A 17,373-nucleotide genomic window follows, 5' to 3' on the forward strand; every position below is an offset into this window, starting at 1 on the left:
ATATGGAATGATACAAAGCAGGCACTGAGTGGGAATCAGTCAGTCAATGAAAGAATTCAGAGCTCACTTTCAGACTAGATTCTTTGAGGTAATGCAATGATATTCACCAACCAACAAAAAAGAAGATGAGGAAGATATTTTATGATTTGTTACCTCTGTGAACACATCCTGTCCCAAAACATGATTTCATAGTTACTATGAGTGATTTTTAATGCAAAGGTTGGAAGTAACAATGATGGGTTGGATAAAATTATAGGAAAGCGTGGCATGGGTTTGAACATGTAACAATATGGTGAATGATTAGTAGAAATGTACAATGTGCACAAATTAGTGACAGGTGGAATAATATTTACTCATAAAGTCCACAAAGCAACATGGAATTCCCCAGATGGTATTTTTAAAGAAAAAACAAAAACAGATCACTTCTCCATTTTAAGCATGTTTCGCAACTCATTGGCAGATGTACATGCATACAGAGGAGAAGGTGTGGTCAGCGACCGTAACTTGTGCATCACTAAACTGATGATCAAGTTAAAGAGAATAAAGAGGTTAAAAGCCCATGCATCAACAGCACAAAACTGAAAGACCTAAACACAAAAAGTGAACCTGTCCTTGTGTTCAAGCTGAAAACTAGTGTTCTAATGGAGTCAATTGAAGAAAACCAAGAAACTGATACTCTGTGGAAAAATGGAGGTACTATCTAGAAAGTACAATGCAGTTCTAATAAAAAAAATCTAAAAGGGAACAATGAATTAGTGATGCTACTTGGGCAGCAGTGGAAAAGAAGTGTAAAGCAAACAACTCCTGAATGCTAAGACATGAAGAGGCAAGCTAGTGAAAAGAAGAATACAGAACTCTAGATAGAGAAGCAGGAGTGTTAAAAGATAAAGAGCATATATTCATGGAAAAATCTCAAGAGGCTGAAGGTGATAGTCAAACAGGTAATCTTACGACCTTGAGTAAGACAACCAAACAGCTAACAGGAAGAGTTAGCAGTACTGGAGGCCGTATTAGAAAAGCAGCAAAACAAAAGAAAAGATGTGCAGAATATTGGCAGGCTGTCTTAAATAGACCAAGCCCAATCAAATGGCTAGAAATATGTGAGGATGAACAACAAGAGCTTGATATTGATTTAAAGATATTACAATGGAAGAAGTTTGAAAAACGCAGCAGTAAACTCAAAAATGGGAAAGCAGCTGGACAGGATATTACTGGAGAGATGCTTAAAGCAAGTGATAAAACAGCCCTTAAGACTTCACTTATGTTTTTGGATAGAATATGTAATGAACAAAAGAACACAGCCCAGTGGAAGAGATGTTTTATAGTAAAATTGCCAAAGAAGGGTGACCTTGCCAACTGCAATAAGATTTCACAGATTATTTGACCAGAAGGGATTGTAGTGATCATCTAATCTGACTTCTGTCTAACATAGGCCAGGACCTTCCCCCAAAAATAATTCTTTTAAATCAAGATTGAATGTTTTTCTAAAATGGTTAGTGATGGAGAATCTGCCACAACATCTGAAAATTCTCAATGATTGATTACCCACTGTCCAAAATTTACCTTATTTCCAGTCTGGAAGTTGAAGCCAGACAAATTGTCATCTATTCATGTTATAGCTTTCTCAGCTAGACGAAAGAGCCCAGCATTAAATACCTATTCAACATGTAGGGACTTACAGCCTGTACTCAAGTTGCCATGTAACATTATCTTAGTTAAGCTCAATAGATTCAAGGAGCTCGATCACCATAAGGCGCATTTTCTAATCCCTTAATCATTCTCATGGCACTTCTCTAGACCCTCTCCAATTTATCAATATCCTTCTTGAATTATAGACACCAGGACTGCACACAGTAGTCCAGCAGCAGTCACACCAGTCCCAAATATAAATAACTTCTCTATTCCTACGCAAAAGTCCCCTGTTTGTGCATCCCAGGACCACATTAGTCCTTTAGGCCACAACATTCCACTGGGAACTCATGTTCAACTGATTATCCACCAGGGCCCCCAAATAATTTTCAGGGTCATTGTTTCCCAGCATAGGCTCCCCCATCTTGTAAATATGGCCTATATTCTTTGTTCCTAGATGAATACATTTATATTTACCCATATTGAAATACATATTATTTGCTCTCTCCCAGCTTACTAAGTCATCCAAATTGCTCTGTATCAATGACTTGACTTTTCATTATTTACCCCTCTAATTTGTGTCATTTGCACACTTAATCAGTGATGAAGTTATGTTTTCTTCATAAATTAATGTCATTAATAAAAATATTAATTAGCATAGGGCCAAGAATAATCCCCAATATCCCCACTAGGAAAAAAAAACGACTCCATAATGATGCCCCATTTACAATTACATTTTGAGACCTATCAGTTAGCCAGGGTTTACTCCATTTAAATGTGCCATAGTAATTTTATATCTTTAGTGTTTTAATCAAAGTGTCATACAGTACCAAGTCAAATACCCTACAAATGTCTTATTGATGTACTAATCATATTTTGTACTTTTGTTTTACAGTTCCCATTAACTTTGGCCCAGAAAGTTAGGTCCAGTAGTTTCATTTGTAGTCCAAACGGGCATTTCACTAGAAGCTATACGGAGCACATATAGGTGGTGTAATTAATACAGCACACTCCATTCATAGTGCCTGGGCTCATATTACATCTAATTTTGTAAGTTATGATTTTGATGTTGACCCAAAAGCTTGGCAGTCATAGTCAACAGCTGGTCTGATTAAGGCTCTGTATAGCATTTGGCAATCTCTCTTCCCCCACCCAATTAGTCCAGAAAGACTTTTAAGCAGGTGAATCTTTCCTGTACATTTATTTTTAACATAGTTCGTATGACCTTTCCAAAGTAATTTAGTATCAAATATTACCCCTGGGAAATTAGCCTTTTACCTGTATGTAGTTGTTTTCCATATGGATACAGTTTACATTCCTTTGTAAGTTTCCTTTTTGTAAATATCAATCCTTTGTTTTTAGCAATGGAGAACTTGAAACCCCATGCATTTCCCCAGTCAGAGATTTCTTGTAATGCTTTGATGCTCTTTTCTGCCACCCTAATAGTCCTGCACCTAACCCACAGAGTACAATCACACGTGAATAGAATGACAACCAATGCTGGTGCTTATTTGTTTTGGGAGACTGTTTAATATTAAATAAGGCTGCGCTGATTAAAAAAAAGGGTATACCACAAGGAAGTTTTAATATTGTATATAGTAGCATAACTTTCCCAACTCTGACCTGCATGGTCCTTTACTCAAAAATTCCCTAATCCAGTCAGACAGTCTTCCCTTATCCCTAGTGCACCTGCTTTGTACAACAAGCCTTCCCTTGATAGCATGTCTTACACCTTTTCAATATCTAGAAAGCCAGCTATCATGAAACCCTTGTGCCTCATACTTCTTTGTATTTGTTTCTAATTTAACAATGTGACCAATGGTGCAACTTCCTCTCCGAGGACCACTCTGCACCTTATCTATAATGTCATTATTTTCCAAGGAGGCAACCAATCTTTCATTTATCATTTTCTCCATAATTTTACCCAGACAGGACGTCTATTGGTTTATAGGCTTCCACTTTTGTGAATAATTTGCCTGGTTTTCATATTGGAATTACTACTTCAGTTTCTATTCTACTGGTATTGCTCCTCCTCCCCCGTGTTACATAATTCCAAGATAATCCTCAAACTACTTTCAGAGAGATATTTAAATATTGTTACATATATTCTCTTTACCTTGGAAAGTATTTGTGTTGATATCAATAGCATCTTCATGTTTACCTCAACTACATAATAGATCATGATTCTCTTCAACGAATTGTCTTTTAATCTGGTGGAAAACTGTACTTTGATTGTCATCATTCACCCCTCAAAAGTTTCTGCTAAAACTTCTGCTTTCTTGTTATCAGAACTTCTAACCATGTTGCCAGTCCTAATAAGACCTAGAATGTAGCTACTCTTAGTCTGAATTTCATTTGTTTGTTTAATGTGCCTGTATATTTCTGATATTTGTATCTTTATTTACCCCAACAGTACTTTCTCCAACTTTGATTTTTAAAAAAATTTGTGCTATTGTCTTTCTTCTTTTATACTTCATTAGATCTTCACTATACATTGTATTTTTTGCTCTTTTATAGGCTTGGTTCCTTTCTTTAACTGCCACTTTTCACTCCTCATTCCACCATGGAAGTGAGATTTTAGTTCTGAAGTACTTCAGTAACCTTAGGATACAACTACAGTAGCTGCTGCTATTAATACCTTTATCACATTATCATTGACATTCTCTGTCATCACTTACACAATGAGTATTCACAAATACATTTTCTTGTAAATAACTCCCACTTAAGTTTCTTAACATTCCAGGTGGGCATAGCAGGCTTTGCTCAGGGGCAGGCAGACTATAGCCAAACACTCTCCTCAAACCCTGAGGTGGCTCTTTGAGCAGCCCAGGGGCCTGGAAGGCAAGCCACAGTTCATTCCCCCGTTTGGCTCTCAGGAGGCTGGAGAAGAGGGAACAGATAGTGAGACCTCAGCTCTCGCTCTCCACCAGCTCCTGCCCCAGGGGAGAAAAGTGAGAGGTAGTTCATTCACTACTGGATACCACTTCAGATCAGACTCCCCTGGGCCACTTCCTATCTTCCCTGTTTCCCCTTCAGTTTGGGACATGGTCCCAGCCCTCTGTTTACATGGTCTCAAAAGTTCAGGGCTTCAACTAAAGGTGTGGGGAGGTTTCCCAACTCACCTCAGAGTTTCCTTGTCCCTCTTTAGTCAGAGGGCTTCCAGCCAGGCCTTATTCATAGTCCTAGTCTTTTCCCTGTAGATTGCTCTGCCTCCGCAGCTGAAGCCTGTCTGCTTTCTTGCAGCTAGTCTCTCCTGCCAGAGCTTACTTTTAAGTAGGTGCTCCATGGGGAGCATGTCCAGTAGCTGCTAAGGGGTGGTGGTCTTCTTGTCCAAATAGTGTTTCTCTACTTCTTTTACCTTACTGTAGAGTCTGTAAACCCCATCACAGCAAGCAATTTTCCCTTGCCTTAAAATAAGTTGCTAGCTACCAAAGGATTTGACTGAACTGATGGGCTTAATATATGGAGTGCTCTTAGAATTGACCCATGATGAGATAACCCAAAGCATAGGAGAAGCTAAAGTGTTAGCACATAGCAATTAATCAGCAGTGCTGTTGAAGGCTTGCTTTCTCTCCTCATTTACTAATTAAAGTTAAGGGAGGGACTCGACCTGAGAAAGTAACACTAGGGTTTCAGATATTCAAAACCAAGCCATATATCCTCTTCCCCTAAGGTGTAAAGTGCCAAGACTATGGGCACATAACAACTGGGTTTTTTTCTGTTTGATTTTTTTTTTTGGCAAATAATTAAAATGTAAATTTCCCCCCATGCTGTAGATATTGCAACCATTTAAAATTCCTGATGGTGGTGCCCTATCCCACAAATTGAACAAGAGACTTTACAAATACTTCCAAATTTATTTCTCAGTTTTATTGTCCCTTCAAGTGTAACTTTGGATGCCAAACGAACACCATAAAAATGGAACATATTATTGTGGACACCAGCTGGATATTTTTTTAAATATTAAGTAATTTCAACAGGTACCAAGTTGCATTTTTGCAATACATTAAGTTCTATCTATTGTACAAAACAGTTTAGATTGGCTTTTGCAAGACTGAAAGGGTTTTTTTAAGTGATAAGGAGCCATAACAGGTAAAATCTCCACTGATTTTAATGAGGTTTTTCTTGAGCTAAGAGTGCAGAATTGTATGCTGTGAAGTACAAATTTATTTTCTGCTTTAGGGAAAGGAAGAACATTCTTTGTCCAAGACCGTGCTTATTTTACCAGAAAATACTATATGCCCCAAGAACTATTTCAAATGGTCTGTGCAGAATTTTAAGGTTTCAGTTTGGAGAAATTATAGCCACAGATTTAAGCAAATTTTGGACAATTTTTGAGCCCCTAAAAACATATCTACAGATAGTATAGATTTTTATTTCATTAAGAAATCTTATGTCAAGAACCCATATATCAAAAATTATGGGACTTTGAAGTTCCAGATACCAAAAAAAAGTAGTTGTTTTTGGCAGATTTCACCTTTCTTGGGGATCAAAGCAGCTTAACAAAAAGCACGATACATCAAGCAGCCTTTACAAGCCACCCAACTGTGTCAATTGTCATATGGTATGATTAGGGAGTTCTGGCTGATCCACTTCTAAATTGTGGATGATTTGATGAAATTGAATAATGAAATTACTGTCATGGAAAGCATATATGTATGTAGATCCACCATGCATTTGCAGGGTTGTCCTATTTCTGCCAGGCCATTGACAAGGGTGAGTGAACAGTACTTGTCAATCCTCTCTCCATTCAAAGTAAAACACCTGAGGACAATGGGTTCACTCTAGATGGGAGAAGACACTTCCTCCTCTTGTCTGAAGGAGATGGGAGGAGTAATGCGAAGTTACCTAGAGCAGAAGAAAAGAAGCAGGTGACCACAGCACTCTATAAAGAGACTCATAGGGAGGAACTGGGGAAGAGTGCCCTTTGCACCAGATTATGGTAAGGGTAGTAGCAGGGTAGGAAAGGGGGTGGAGGACTTTACTTGCCTGGCTGATGGAACACAGAGGGTTCCCCCAAGGACTCACAAGTGAAGGGTGAGCTAATGAGGAACTTTATGCTTAGGATGTTTTGTATAGCTTTGTGTGATCTGTAATTTCCTGTGCTTTACATGATTAAGATGTTAGATGGGAAAAGTGCATGGGTGTTGATTGCTTCAGAACTACTGCATGCCTCGGAGAGCTAAACTGTAAACCAGAAGCCTCACACTTCTGGGATAGTGTTCTGGGAGAGGGATGTGTTTGTAGGGAATCTGAAGGGAGTGCTGAAGGGTCAGCACTGCGCCAAGTGGGGCTATGCAGTTTGACAGCAAGCTCCAACACTCAGAGGGTGGGGATGCCAGAAAAAAGGTCTGTGCCATGAGTGTGTGCCGAGGGTCCCTGAGATTAGGAGCTTGAAATACCCTGGGGTCCAGAGCACAGCGGTTTGTGTTCCCTTCATAACAATCCTAGTGGGTTACCAGGAGGGGATGCTTACTAAGATCTGTGACATGTTTAAAAAATGAAATTTCGTGTTACATTTATCTAAAATGTTTGCTAGGTGACTTGTAGCACAGATAGCAAGAGTTAAGGTATTCCAAAGAGTTTACTATCTACATTTAGATACAACAAATGGGGAGAGGGCAGATGGGAGTTACAGCAAGATATAAAAGAATGAATCAGCTCAAACAATGGATCATCCTTCCCCCTCCCTCACAAAAACACACAGAAAAGGAGGTCTTAGCAGGAAAGCTCCACTGCTTTTGGAGTGGTAACTTTACAGTCCCCTCGAAGTGTGGAGCTGTAACTATGGAAGTGGGTCAGTGTAGAGAGGGCCTGGCCAAGGAAGCCAAGGTCAAAAGGAAAAGGACAGCTAAACCCGGGGGATCTCATGGAGTTTGGGTCTCCATGCTACTTCAGGCACTACTGCAGAACTGGAGGGCTGCTACTCATTCATCCTCTGTAGTGCATATGCACTGTCTCTGTCTGATCACATGACGTACTGGGAACTTACTGCAGTGCAACTGATGATTAAATATTCAACAAGCTATACACTTTTGAGAAGAAAGAGTCTTTGTGTATCTGCAGTACAACTCCTTCCTTCTCTGCCTGGGCAACTCATCCCATGGCAACTGAAGGTGCAGGTAGCTTCCTCAGAAGGGGAATATAAGGTGTGATCCACTTTCTCCTCTATGCTTCACAGAATCATAGACATGTAGACCTGGAAGGGACCTTGATAAGTTTATCTAGTGCAGCCACCTGCACTTTTATCATTTAGTTATTGTTAATTCCTTGTATTGCCATGTCCCCAATGTGCTAAGCAGTATGCACATCCATAGTAAGCATCAGCTCATGCCCCAAAAGAGCTCACAGTTTAAATAAACAAGACAAACAGGAGGGAGAGAGGTAGCATTATCCCTATTTTACTGATGAGGAACTGAGGCACATTCAGTGACTTTCCCAAGTTCACACAGGCAGTCCATAGCCAAGCTGGGAATTGAACTTGAGTCGCAGCCCACTGCCTTAACCACAAGTACATCCCTGCCTCTCCCTTTTCTGCTCAGAATTGGTTTTGCTCCTTCACACCCTATGTGCAAGGGAACATAGGGACCATATGGTCCCTACTGATAATTATGCAAATCAAAAAGTTATGTAAACATTATCCTGTGGGCAAGTATTAGACCAAAAACACTCTCATCCCCCCAACAAAGACATTGGATGCTTGTGGCTAATAAATGGGGTGGAAGGTATCTTCTCCACATCCTGGCTGACAGGTTTCAGAGTGTAGCCGTGTTAGTCTGTACCAGCAAAAACTATGAGGAGTCCTTGTGGCACCTTAGAGACTAACAAATTTATTTGGGCATAAGCTTTCTTGGGCTAGAACCTACTTCATCAGATGTATGGAGTGGAAAATACAGGAGCACGTATAAGTACATGAAAAGGTGTGAGGTCAGTCTAACGAGACAATTCAATTGACAGCAGGATACCAAGGGAGGAAAAATAATATTTGAAGTGGTAATGAGAATGGCCCTTTTCAGACAGTTGACAAGAAGGTGTGAGTAACAGTAGGGGGAAATTAGTATTGGGGAAATTAGGTTTAGGTTTTGTAATGACCCAACCACTCCCAGTCTTTGTTCATACCTAATCTGATGGGGTCCAGTTTGCAAATTAATTCCAGTTCTGCAGTTTCACACTGGAGTCTGTTTTTGAAGTGTTTTTTTTTTTGTTGAATTGCCACTTTTAGGTCTGTTATTGAGTGACCAGAGAGATTGAAGTGTTCTCCTACTGGTTTTTGAATGTTATGATTCCTGTCAGATTTGTGTCCATTTATTCTTTCACCTAGAGACTGTCCCATTTGGCCAATGTACATGGCAGAGGGGCATTGCTGGCACATGATGGCATATATCACATTCCTGGTTGCTGTGTTTATTTTAATAGAATAGTCCAACAGAAAACAGAGGGTCTCATGGTGGATCTTCTATCTTGGATTCCAGATTCCATTTCTGTGTCTTTAAGAGTTAGTCTAAAGCAAAGAATTACACTTTCCAGCTCTCTGAGCTACAGTCCTTAGTTGTGGATGCCTGGCTAGTCCCAGGTTACATGGTTACTCAGTGGCAGGTTAATAGGTTCCATCTGCCAAACAAACCCTCTTATTTACCAACTAGTAGTGGTCTTTGATAAAGGCCCATAAGAAAGGGTAAGTGGGTTTCCTTCCCCAGGATCCAGCGCAGGGTGGCAGGGGCTGTTGACACAAAAGTGTTCCTCCTCTGAATCCCAAAGGGTCAGTGTACCCATCATAGTACCAAGACACAGAAAGTACACAAACGCACATAGTTACGTAGAAGGAGGAGATGCAATTCATTATTGGTACTTCAAAGTTAAGCAGCACCTTTGAAGCCAGCAAATAACATCTCATATGCATTTACAAAAAAAACAGCATTATATACCAGATTTAAAAATAGATTTATTTCACAGCAGTTAAACAATATTTAAATAGAATAGATTTGCATGTAATAAAATTTTAACACTAAAAAATTGTTTACTAAGACATGTACACCTTATTTTAAGTTTTCTACAGATACACATCCTATTATTTTAAAGGTTTATTCAAGGTTGCAAGGCCTCGGCTGGATGTACTTTCTTCTATCAATGTGTTTGTATAGTCTTTCGTTTTTCATTTGTATTCAACAAAAATAATTAAATCCCTTTTTTGGAAAATAATTAGTGCAGAAGCACTTAGGAGTAACCTCAAAATAATGAGCTAGCACACATCTAACAAGTAAAACATTTTAAGAAAACAGATTTCATTTTAATTTCCAGAGTGTATATTATGAGAGATGAAGCTTTCTAAAAAAAAATGTAACAAGAATATTTTGACATCATCCTTTTGGATATAGTCTGAATTCAAATACTAAGGCACCCAGTTGAACAAATGTTTATTAATTACAAGTTTGTTCATTTTCCTATAATGAAAACTATTCTTAAATATATTTGTAGGAAAAAAGTAAAGATTACAAATTTAATCACAATTTAAACTTTTAACCTAACTTGTACAAAATAGATTTAGAAAACAAAGTGCCTGTTTTTTTATTTCTTCCTACTCAAGAAACTACAGTATAAATAAATTTACATCAATCAAACCTTAAATGTTGTTTAGTAGCCCAAAACATTGGCGCATATTATTCCTACCATTTTAAAGTAAACATTGACAGCTCCCTTTAACACACCCATTTACTATTTTGTTGTCCTAAAGTCTGTCTTCTTAGGGTGTACTGTTGCCTTTATAGGCAGTAACAATTATTCACGTTTTTTTGGTATTCCAGTTCAGCTTTTTATGTCCTCTTTCTTGTGTTCTACTGATAATATTGCAATTTGCTTAACTCAATGAATTGTAAGACATTTCCTCTATTTACAGTAGTTTTGATTGGGATACATTGTTGAAATATAAAATTTCCTCAGTTTGAATTAATGTTACACAAAATATCCACCAATATTTAAAATCATTTAAAGCTGTTTAAGATCTAAATCAAGTTCAGATAATGCTGCACTTGCAAATGAAGCTCTCGGACAGCTTATCTTTCAGTAGCTGTGTATATTCTTGGTTTCTTTTAAAGTTCCTGGTTTTCTCATAACAGTTTCACATGTGCACAGCAGACACCATTTCAGCATCCTTTTGCAAAGTCGCAGAGCTGTCTGGTGGCGGTTTATATAAGCAGAATGCAATGACAGTAAAAAGGATAGTGATGACTTTACAAGCTGCACCTTTATGTGAAGAAAAGTGAAATTGTTTATTGTTGAAGATCAATTTTCAATAAATGTAGTTAATGTTATTTGACAGCGCTTGTGAAAGCTTTACATTCAACTTGATGGCATCTCTGTCTCTTATGCCATAACTTTTGAACATCTCATTTGATCAATTTCAAAATTATCTAGATATCAATGACTACAAAACTATTGACTTGGGGGGGGAAATCAGACAACCAAAAGGTGGGGACATCTGGAGACCCTGTCATCTGTTCAGCACAGCCCGAGCTTCAAGCACCTCTGCAACGGTCTACAGATCAAACACCTGGCCCACAGCACCCATTAATTCCTATAACAATACCTGTCTCATCACTGTTCATCCTCCCAATAGAATTTAATATGTTGAGACTTGAATGACTTATCTCCCAAACAAATAATAATGGGCGGTGAGGGGGCATACAGAGCCTCATACACAGAGGAATGTAAGGGGAAATGCAGGGATGTAATGATCTCCTAATGAGTGCAATGAATTTGGCCTATGGAAGCTATAAATGTGTGACTCCATAGTTCATAAGAGTGCCACAAAGGTATAAAGCAAAGAACTAAAAATATTTACTTCTTAGTTAAGTCTTACTGTAAACTTGGCTCCATGCTATGGTACCCTTGATGGCAGAAAGCATGCTAACCCACATAGCTAATCAAAAGACCCTTAAAAACAGCAGGAGTCTTTCCATTGACTTCCAGGAGCTTTGGATCAGGTCCTTCATCTGCCCTCTGGTCCTCGCTTGCTGTGAGAACTTTAATACTCATTGGAATTCTGTTCTCCTCCTCTACTCCAGATTGTTCAAGACAATAAAATCTTCCCTTCTTGCTTTAACTACAGTGCCCCAGATTATGTCCATTCATTGGTTTCCTGTCACCTGTTGCACTGTACTGAAACTCATTCTCATTTAAGATGTTCTGAATAATCTTCCTGAATACACATCCTCCTCTCAAGTACACTCTTCACAGGTCTTTTGACTTCCTGCTCACCATGTTTTCCAATTCTTAGCTTCATGTCCTCATTCATCAAGTGTCCTCTATTTCCTCCCTCAGTTCCCTCCTTAAAGGTGATGTGCAAAGGGAAAACTATTGCGTCAATGCTCTTTTTCTTTCCTCACTCCTCTTGATGTACAATGTAATCCAGATCGCAATCCAAATCATGAAGCAGAGAGCTTCAAATATTAGAACAATGGGGCACACAAAGTTGGCCAGCTATTCAGGAGAGAAAGTTGTCTAACTTATTTAGAGATCAAAACTAACTTTAACTGGCCCACTCTCCCATGATACCAGTACTGTCAAGTCAGGCTTTGTTTCTCAGCTTTATGTATAAAACAGGTTTTCTAAAAAGTGAACTTTAGAAGCAATGGCATCTGGTCAATTAGGAAAATAAGATTAATTTATATTAATCTTTGCAGACAATTTTTCTAAGAAAAAAAGTCCATATTTGACACACTGGGGGGGGGGGGGGGAGAAAGCACCTGAACAGGGAAATTATCCCAGAGGAATGAGGTTTGATCTGGAAAAGAGGACCAGCAACCTCAGTCTGTAGCAAAATAAAAGAAAATTTCTTGAAGATACTGTTTCAATGGTACCTCACACCACTCAGGTTAAAAAATATAGACAGACTGAATAGGGATAAATGTCGAAGAAATTGTGGTGAAAAAGGAGATTTTATGCATCTATGGTGGGCATGTCCATTCATTAGAGAGTCCTGGGATATAATCCGTAATCAAATATTAAATGTTGGATAGTTATTACCAAATGATCTGTTAGTACTCCTCCTGCAGCTCTCTAGTGGGAATGGTCACACTAGAAGAAATGAAAAATTATTCTGTCACCTGTTGGTAGCTGGTTGGCTATCAGTACCATCTCATTGGAAAAGAAAAAAGGCCAAACCATAGAGGAATGGTTTTTAAAAATGGGAGGTGGAAGTCACGGAGACACACAGATTAACACACTAATCATATTCCCAGCAAAATAGACAGAGAACCGATAGATATTTAGATATTTGGTTACTTTTTATTCAATACTCAAAATTTATTCACCTGCCAAAAAAAACCACATACTTTTTTTTTTACTTAACATTTGATAGATATGCCTGATCTAAATGTCATAATGATGGTAATACCTTGTTAAATAGGAAGATCTGATGTTTAAAGAGACATTGTATAGACAAGACTTAGCTGATGTAATGATGGTTTTGTTTCTGTCATTTATAGGGCAAGGATTTGTAAACTTGATAAAACTTCCTAAATAAAATCAATAGCTTAAAAAGAAAATGCTTGAAAGGTATTAAGGTTGGTGGGGAGGGTTTGGTTTTTTGTTTCTGTTTCTTTAATTTTCAAATATTGGTAGTTAAACTTAAACACCTAAATAGGTAGCCTCATTGCCAAAGGGGATGGTCACCTGCAGCTATCATTGAAGTCAAAAGGTACCTGAGTACCTTTAAAAAAATCAGATGAAAAGCTTTTAATTGAGAGGTGAAATGACTTTTAGTCAGAATCTTCAAAGGTCTATTTTTGTTCTTCTTTGGAACTCTCATTCAACTGCAATGCCAAACTAACACTGGGGAGAAAATATATGTATTTGTTAAAAGTTTAATTATAACTACAGGGTGAGAAAATGCCAATATTTATCTGATGCCTCTAAAAATCGTCCAGCTAAACTAGGGAAGTCAGCAAGAGGAAACCCCCTCCTGCCCCAAAAAAATGGGGGAAGGTGGAGGGCAACCACACAAATCCTACTATATTTCAGGCTCTTGTTCATCCATAAGGAAGCTATAAAGGGCACAAACCACCTAAGAAAAAAATTCCATTTCAGGTTACCTTTAAAAACCTAACTCTTCAAACAATCCCTCCTCATTTATTTTAATTGTCAAGAATCCCCACAAACTTCCTACCAAATTGTTGTCCTGTGTCTTGCCTGGTTTTTGACTGTCATGTCTTATGTAAATAGTAGTTCCTTCAGAAGATGAAACTTGTCTTATCTATTTGCAAAGTGCTGAGTACTATGTAAACTTATTACATAGTCTTATTAGACTATTTTCTTACTCAGTTGTCACCTGGCAGTGAAATTCAAAATAGCTATGCCTTTTGCTATTAAAGATTAACACTCATTTGTGTAATGTACATATCAAATATGCAGTCACTTACTTATACCAATCAGCATGTAGGCCATTTTTGAGTTGTCATAGACCCAGCAGGCTCCTTTAATGTCACATTTATTAACATCCCACAGAGTGCAACTACTGTCTATTGCCACACCAAACAAAATTGGTCCAGGAATAGTGCCTAGAAGAGATACAAGTGTACAAAGATAATTGAAAGAGTCTTAACTGAATCAGCAGAATTCACAGAGTAAGATGGTGGGTCAAGTTGATGATTGAAGCATCAAGTGTGGTGTAGCTAAATTATAGAACCAGACATTCAAATCTCATCAGCTTGTTTTAGCCCTTTGGTCTTCTGAGATAGAGAGAGGACCATGCAACTTGCTGTATATTCTTGCAAAGAACACCTTAAAAACTAAGGTGCCATCTGCTCCATGTGACTGCTAAAGATACTACAGTACTTTTTATAAGAACTGGAGTTTGTCCTAGTGTCCTTGATCAATATTTACTCTTTCCCATTGCAATATTGTGTGCTCATTTGTTGTCCCCTCCCACCCAAGAGGCGGCTATACGTTAGGGATCCAATATGTACAGATTTTAAGCCCTTTGAGGTATTTCATTCATTATGAAAATTAGTGTTTTAATTAAACAATCAATCCTGACAGTGCTCATGTAGAAACATAAGCTATCCCCTTTCACATGATAGACATGGACAGGGTTTTTGGAAACAGATTTTCCTAAGTGACAACAAACAGTACAATATATAACTGAACACTGTATCACACATGTACTCTCAATCACTCCAGTTCCAAACGATCTGGTGTATTGATCTTAAGAAATGTAGCTCAGTAAACAGTTACCTGGTGGGGGGAAGGGAACCCCAATTCCTTGATGCTATTTTTACTAGCCATCTCCATTCTATCACATCTTTTCACTCCCCTATTCTCTGAGAAGCACAGGTTGGTTTTTTTGGGGGGGGGGGGGGGGGATTCCTTGGCAACAGTCTATTAGAAGTTATTAAAGATAATAACTGTCTGTTGGGGGCGGGGAGAAAAGTTAGCTGAGCTTGGTTGGAGCAGTTGTGGTGTCTGTTAAATTCTTATTTCATCTTATTCTAGGTAGCATTTCACATTTAGCTAGAGCTGGTAGCAGGAGCAATGTTATTTGGGAGGTGTTTTGGGAGGGGCTGGGCTGGTCAGGACATCTTTTTGGGATCAGAATGATGAAGGACCTGGATCCTAGGAGACATTGGGGGTGGCAGCCAGATGATGAAGCTTGCTCGAGTAGCCGATTTTTCTCCCCAAAATCTTTTTTTTTTTTTTTTTTTTTTAGGACTCAAAAAGGAGTTGTGAATGGAACAGCCTATTCCCTCATTATTTTATCCATCAATTAGAAGTAGTTTCCAACACACCAGTTTTGGTTCATTAACTCCCACTCCCACTCCCACTGTCTTGTTTACCAGACATGATTTTAACACAGTCCTTGAATTATATTAGTAGGTCTTTTTGTTTGCATTAATTTAGTTTTTCCATCTCCCTTTTGCAACTTTTCCCATCAACATTAATTTGAAAGGCTGTGACACTTTATGAACTTTCACTTACTTTTTACAGCTGAGTTTATAATTAAAGTAAATTTGTAGACTCAGTTATTACAACAGTCCCTGAGTACAACATCACATGGAAAGAGGCTATGCCTCCATGTCTCATGCAGGGTAGAGCGCCCCTCATCTTCTCTCCTACCTCCAGTGTTGATGAGGTAAATGGGTTGGGACATTGGCTTCCTGCCAGAGTCCTCATGCAAGCCTGGAGTATAGGGGAGCAATGCGCTCATACCCACCCTCAGGTTTGTAGAACTTGCTAGTACTTGGAGAGGTTCTTTGCTGTGTAATAGTTTGTAAAAGTTGCGTCTTCCACATTTAACCATACTCTGGCATGTCTCACTGTTTCTGCATTGACATCAATTACCCCCAAAAAATAATTTAATAAAGAAAATAGAAAGTCAGCAAAGACTATTTAAAAGGGGTTTTTAAATGAATGACTACATTATGCAAATTATCTATCTGCCAGACCTCTAAAACGTACATACATGCCCTTTAGAAATAAGGACACAAAACACTGCAGCAGGTTTCATATATTCTTTACCATTTTACTTGTAACTTCTAAGGTGCTGTCATTTTCATCAGTGTTAAATTATGTAACAAACATGGCTAAAGGAACTCAATATCATCAAGTTAAGTGTTACAGAGTCACCAAATTTTTGACTGGTGGAGTCTTAAAATCCCTGAAAATTTTCAAAGAATGGAGTTGCATTTTTTTGGGGAGGAGTGGGGTTGCTTTTGTTAACAGAATGCAAGTTTAAATATTCTTCTGCAGCTGGGATTCATTTCCTTTGGCATACCTGTTTAGCCTCTTTGCACAACTATTTATAGAGAAGACAGCATCAATGCTAAAAATGAGTAAAGTACCACATTTGAATTCCTATGATGAATTCTAAGCTATTTTGAGATTGAGTTTGGCCTGATCTTTCAGACAGAGAGACTGCAACAAATTCATTCATACATATGTTCTTTAAAATTAGTCAATCTGAGTATTTGAAAAGGAAGTCTCCCAATTAGACATTTTATGCTGGGACAGGTATTTAAGCAACAGATAATAAATGTCATACCTACTAATCGTAGAAACACTGACTGCACTCCCAGAGCAAATGAACGCTGTTTATCTGGCACACACCTGCAAACAAAATTGCAGTTTAAGGGCTTTATCAAACATAAATTTACCTTAAACTGATGTTTTTCATCTTGGTAAGTTACACTTGGACTTTTGAAAAAGTCAGTCATTGACATTATCTATTAATACTTTTGGTCTATATCTGGAGTCTAAACAACCTAAAAACTTTAAATAGAATTTACTTGACAGAAGAGACAAAAATCAACTTGCATAATATATTATTATGCATTATATACTATACTAGTTTTCTGCAATAAAGTACAGAGAGCTTTGGCAGGAGAAATCATCATAGTCCTTTTCTCAATGTGTTTACACAAGATAATCAAAGCAAGGGGTTCAGCTCAAGATCACACACATTACTTATGTCCTGGTTAACCATAATGAAGTGGAGATGCGGCAGGGGACTATGCTTAAGTACATAGTATAGGGCAGCGTTTCCCAAACTTGGGATGCCGCTTGTTCAGGGAAAGCCCCTGGCTCGCCGGGCCGGTTTGTTTACCTGCCATGGCCACAGGTTCAGCCAACTGCAGCTCCCACTGGCTGCGGTTTGCTGCTCCAGGCCAATGGGGGCTGTGGGAATCGGCAGCTGGTACATCCCTTGGCCCGTGCTGCTTCCCACAGCCCCCATTGACCTGGAGCGGCAAACCG

At 38.5% G+C, this 17,373-nt stretch overlaps 1 protein-coding gene across 1 annotated transcript in view; it reads right to left on the reverse strand.

The window, feature by feature from the left end:
* Positions 1–9,558: 9,558 nt before the first annotated feature.
* Positions 9,559–17,373, reverse strand: part of SLCO4C1 (solute carrier organic anion transporter family member 4C1) — a 102,541-nt gene continuing 94,726 nt past the window's right edge. The window contains exons 11-13 of the mRNA XM_048851191.2: positions 16,664–16,728; positions 14,046–14,183; positions 9,559–10,869 (exon numbers count right to left, since the gene is read on the reverse strand). Coding sequence (XP_048707148.1) covers positions 10,745–10,869; positions 14,046–14,183; positions 16,664–16,728 — 328 coding nt within the window. The 3' untranslated portion in view covers positions 9,559–10,744. The remainder of the gene's footprint in view (positions 10,870–14,045; positions 14,184–16,663; positions 16,729–17,373) is intronic.

Source organism: Caretta caretta, chromosome 5, assembly GCF_965140235.1.
Source record: "Caretta caretta isolate rCarCar2 chromosome 5, rCarCar1.hap1, whole genome shotgun sequence".
Lineage (NCBI taxonomy): Eukaryota > Metazoa > Chordata > Testudines > Cheloniidae > Caretta > Caretta caretta.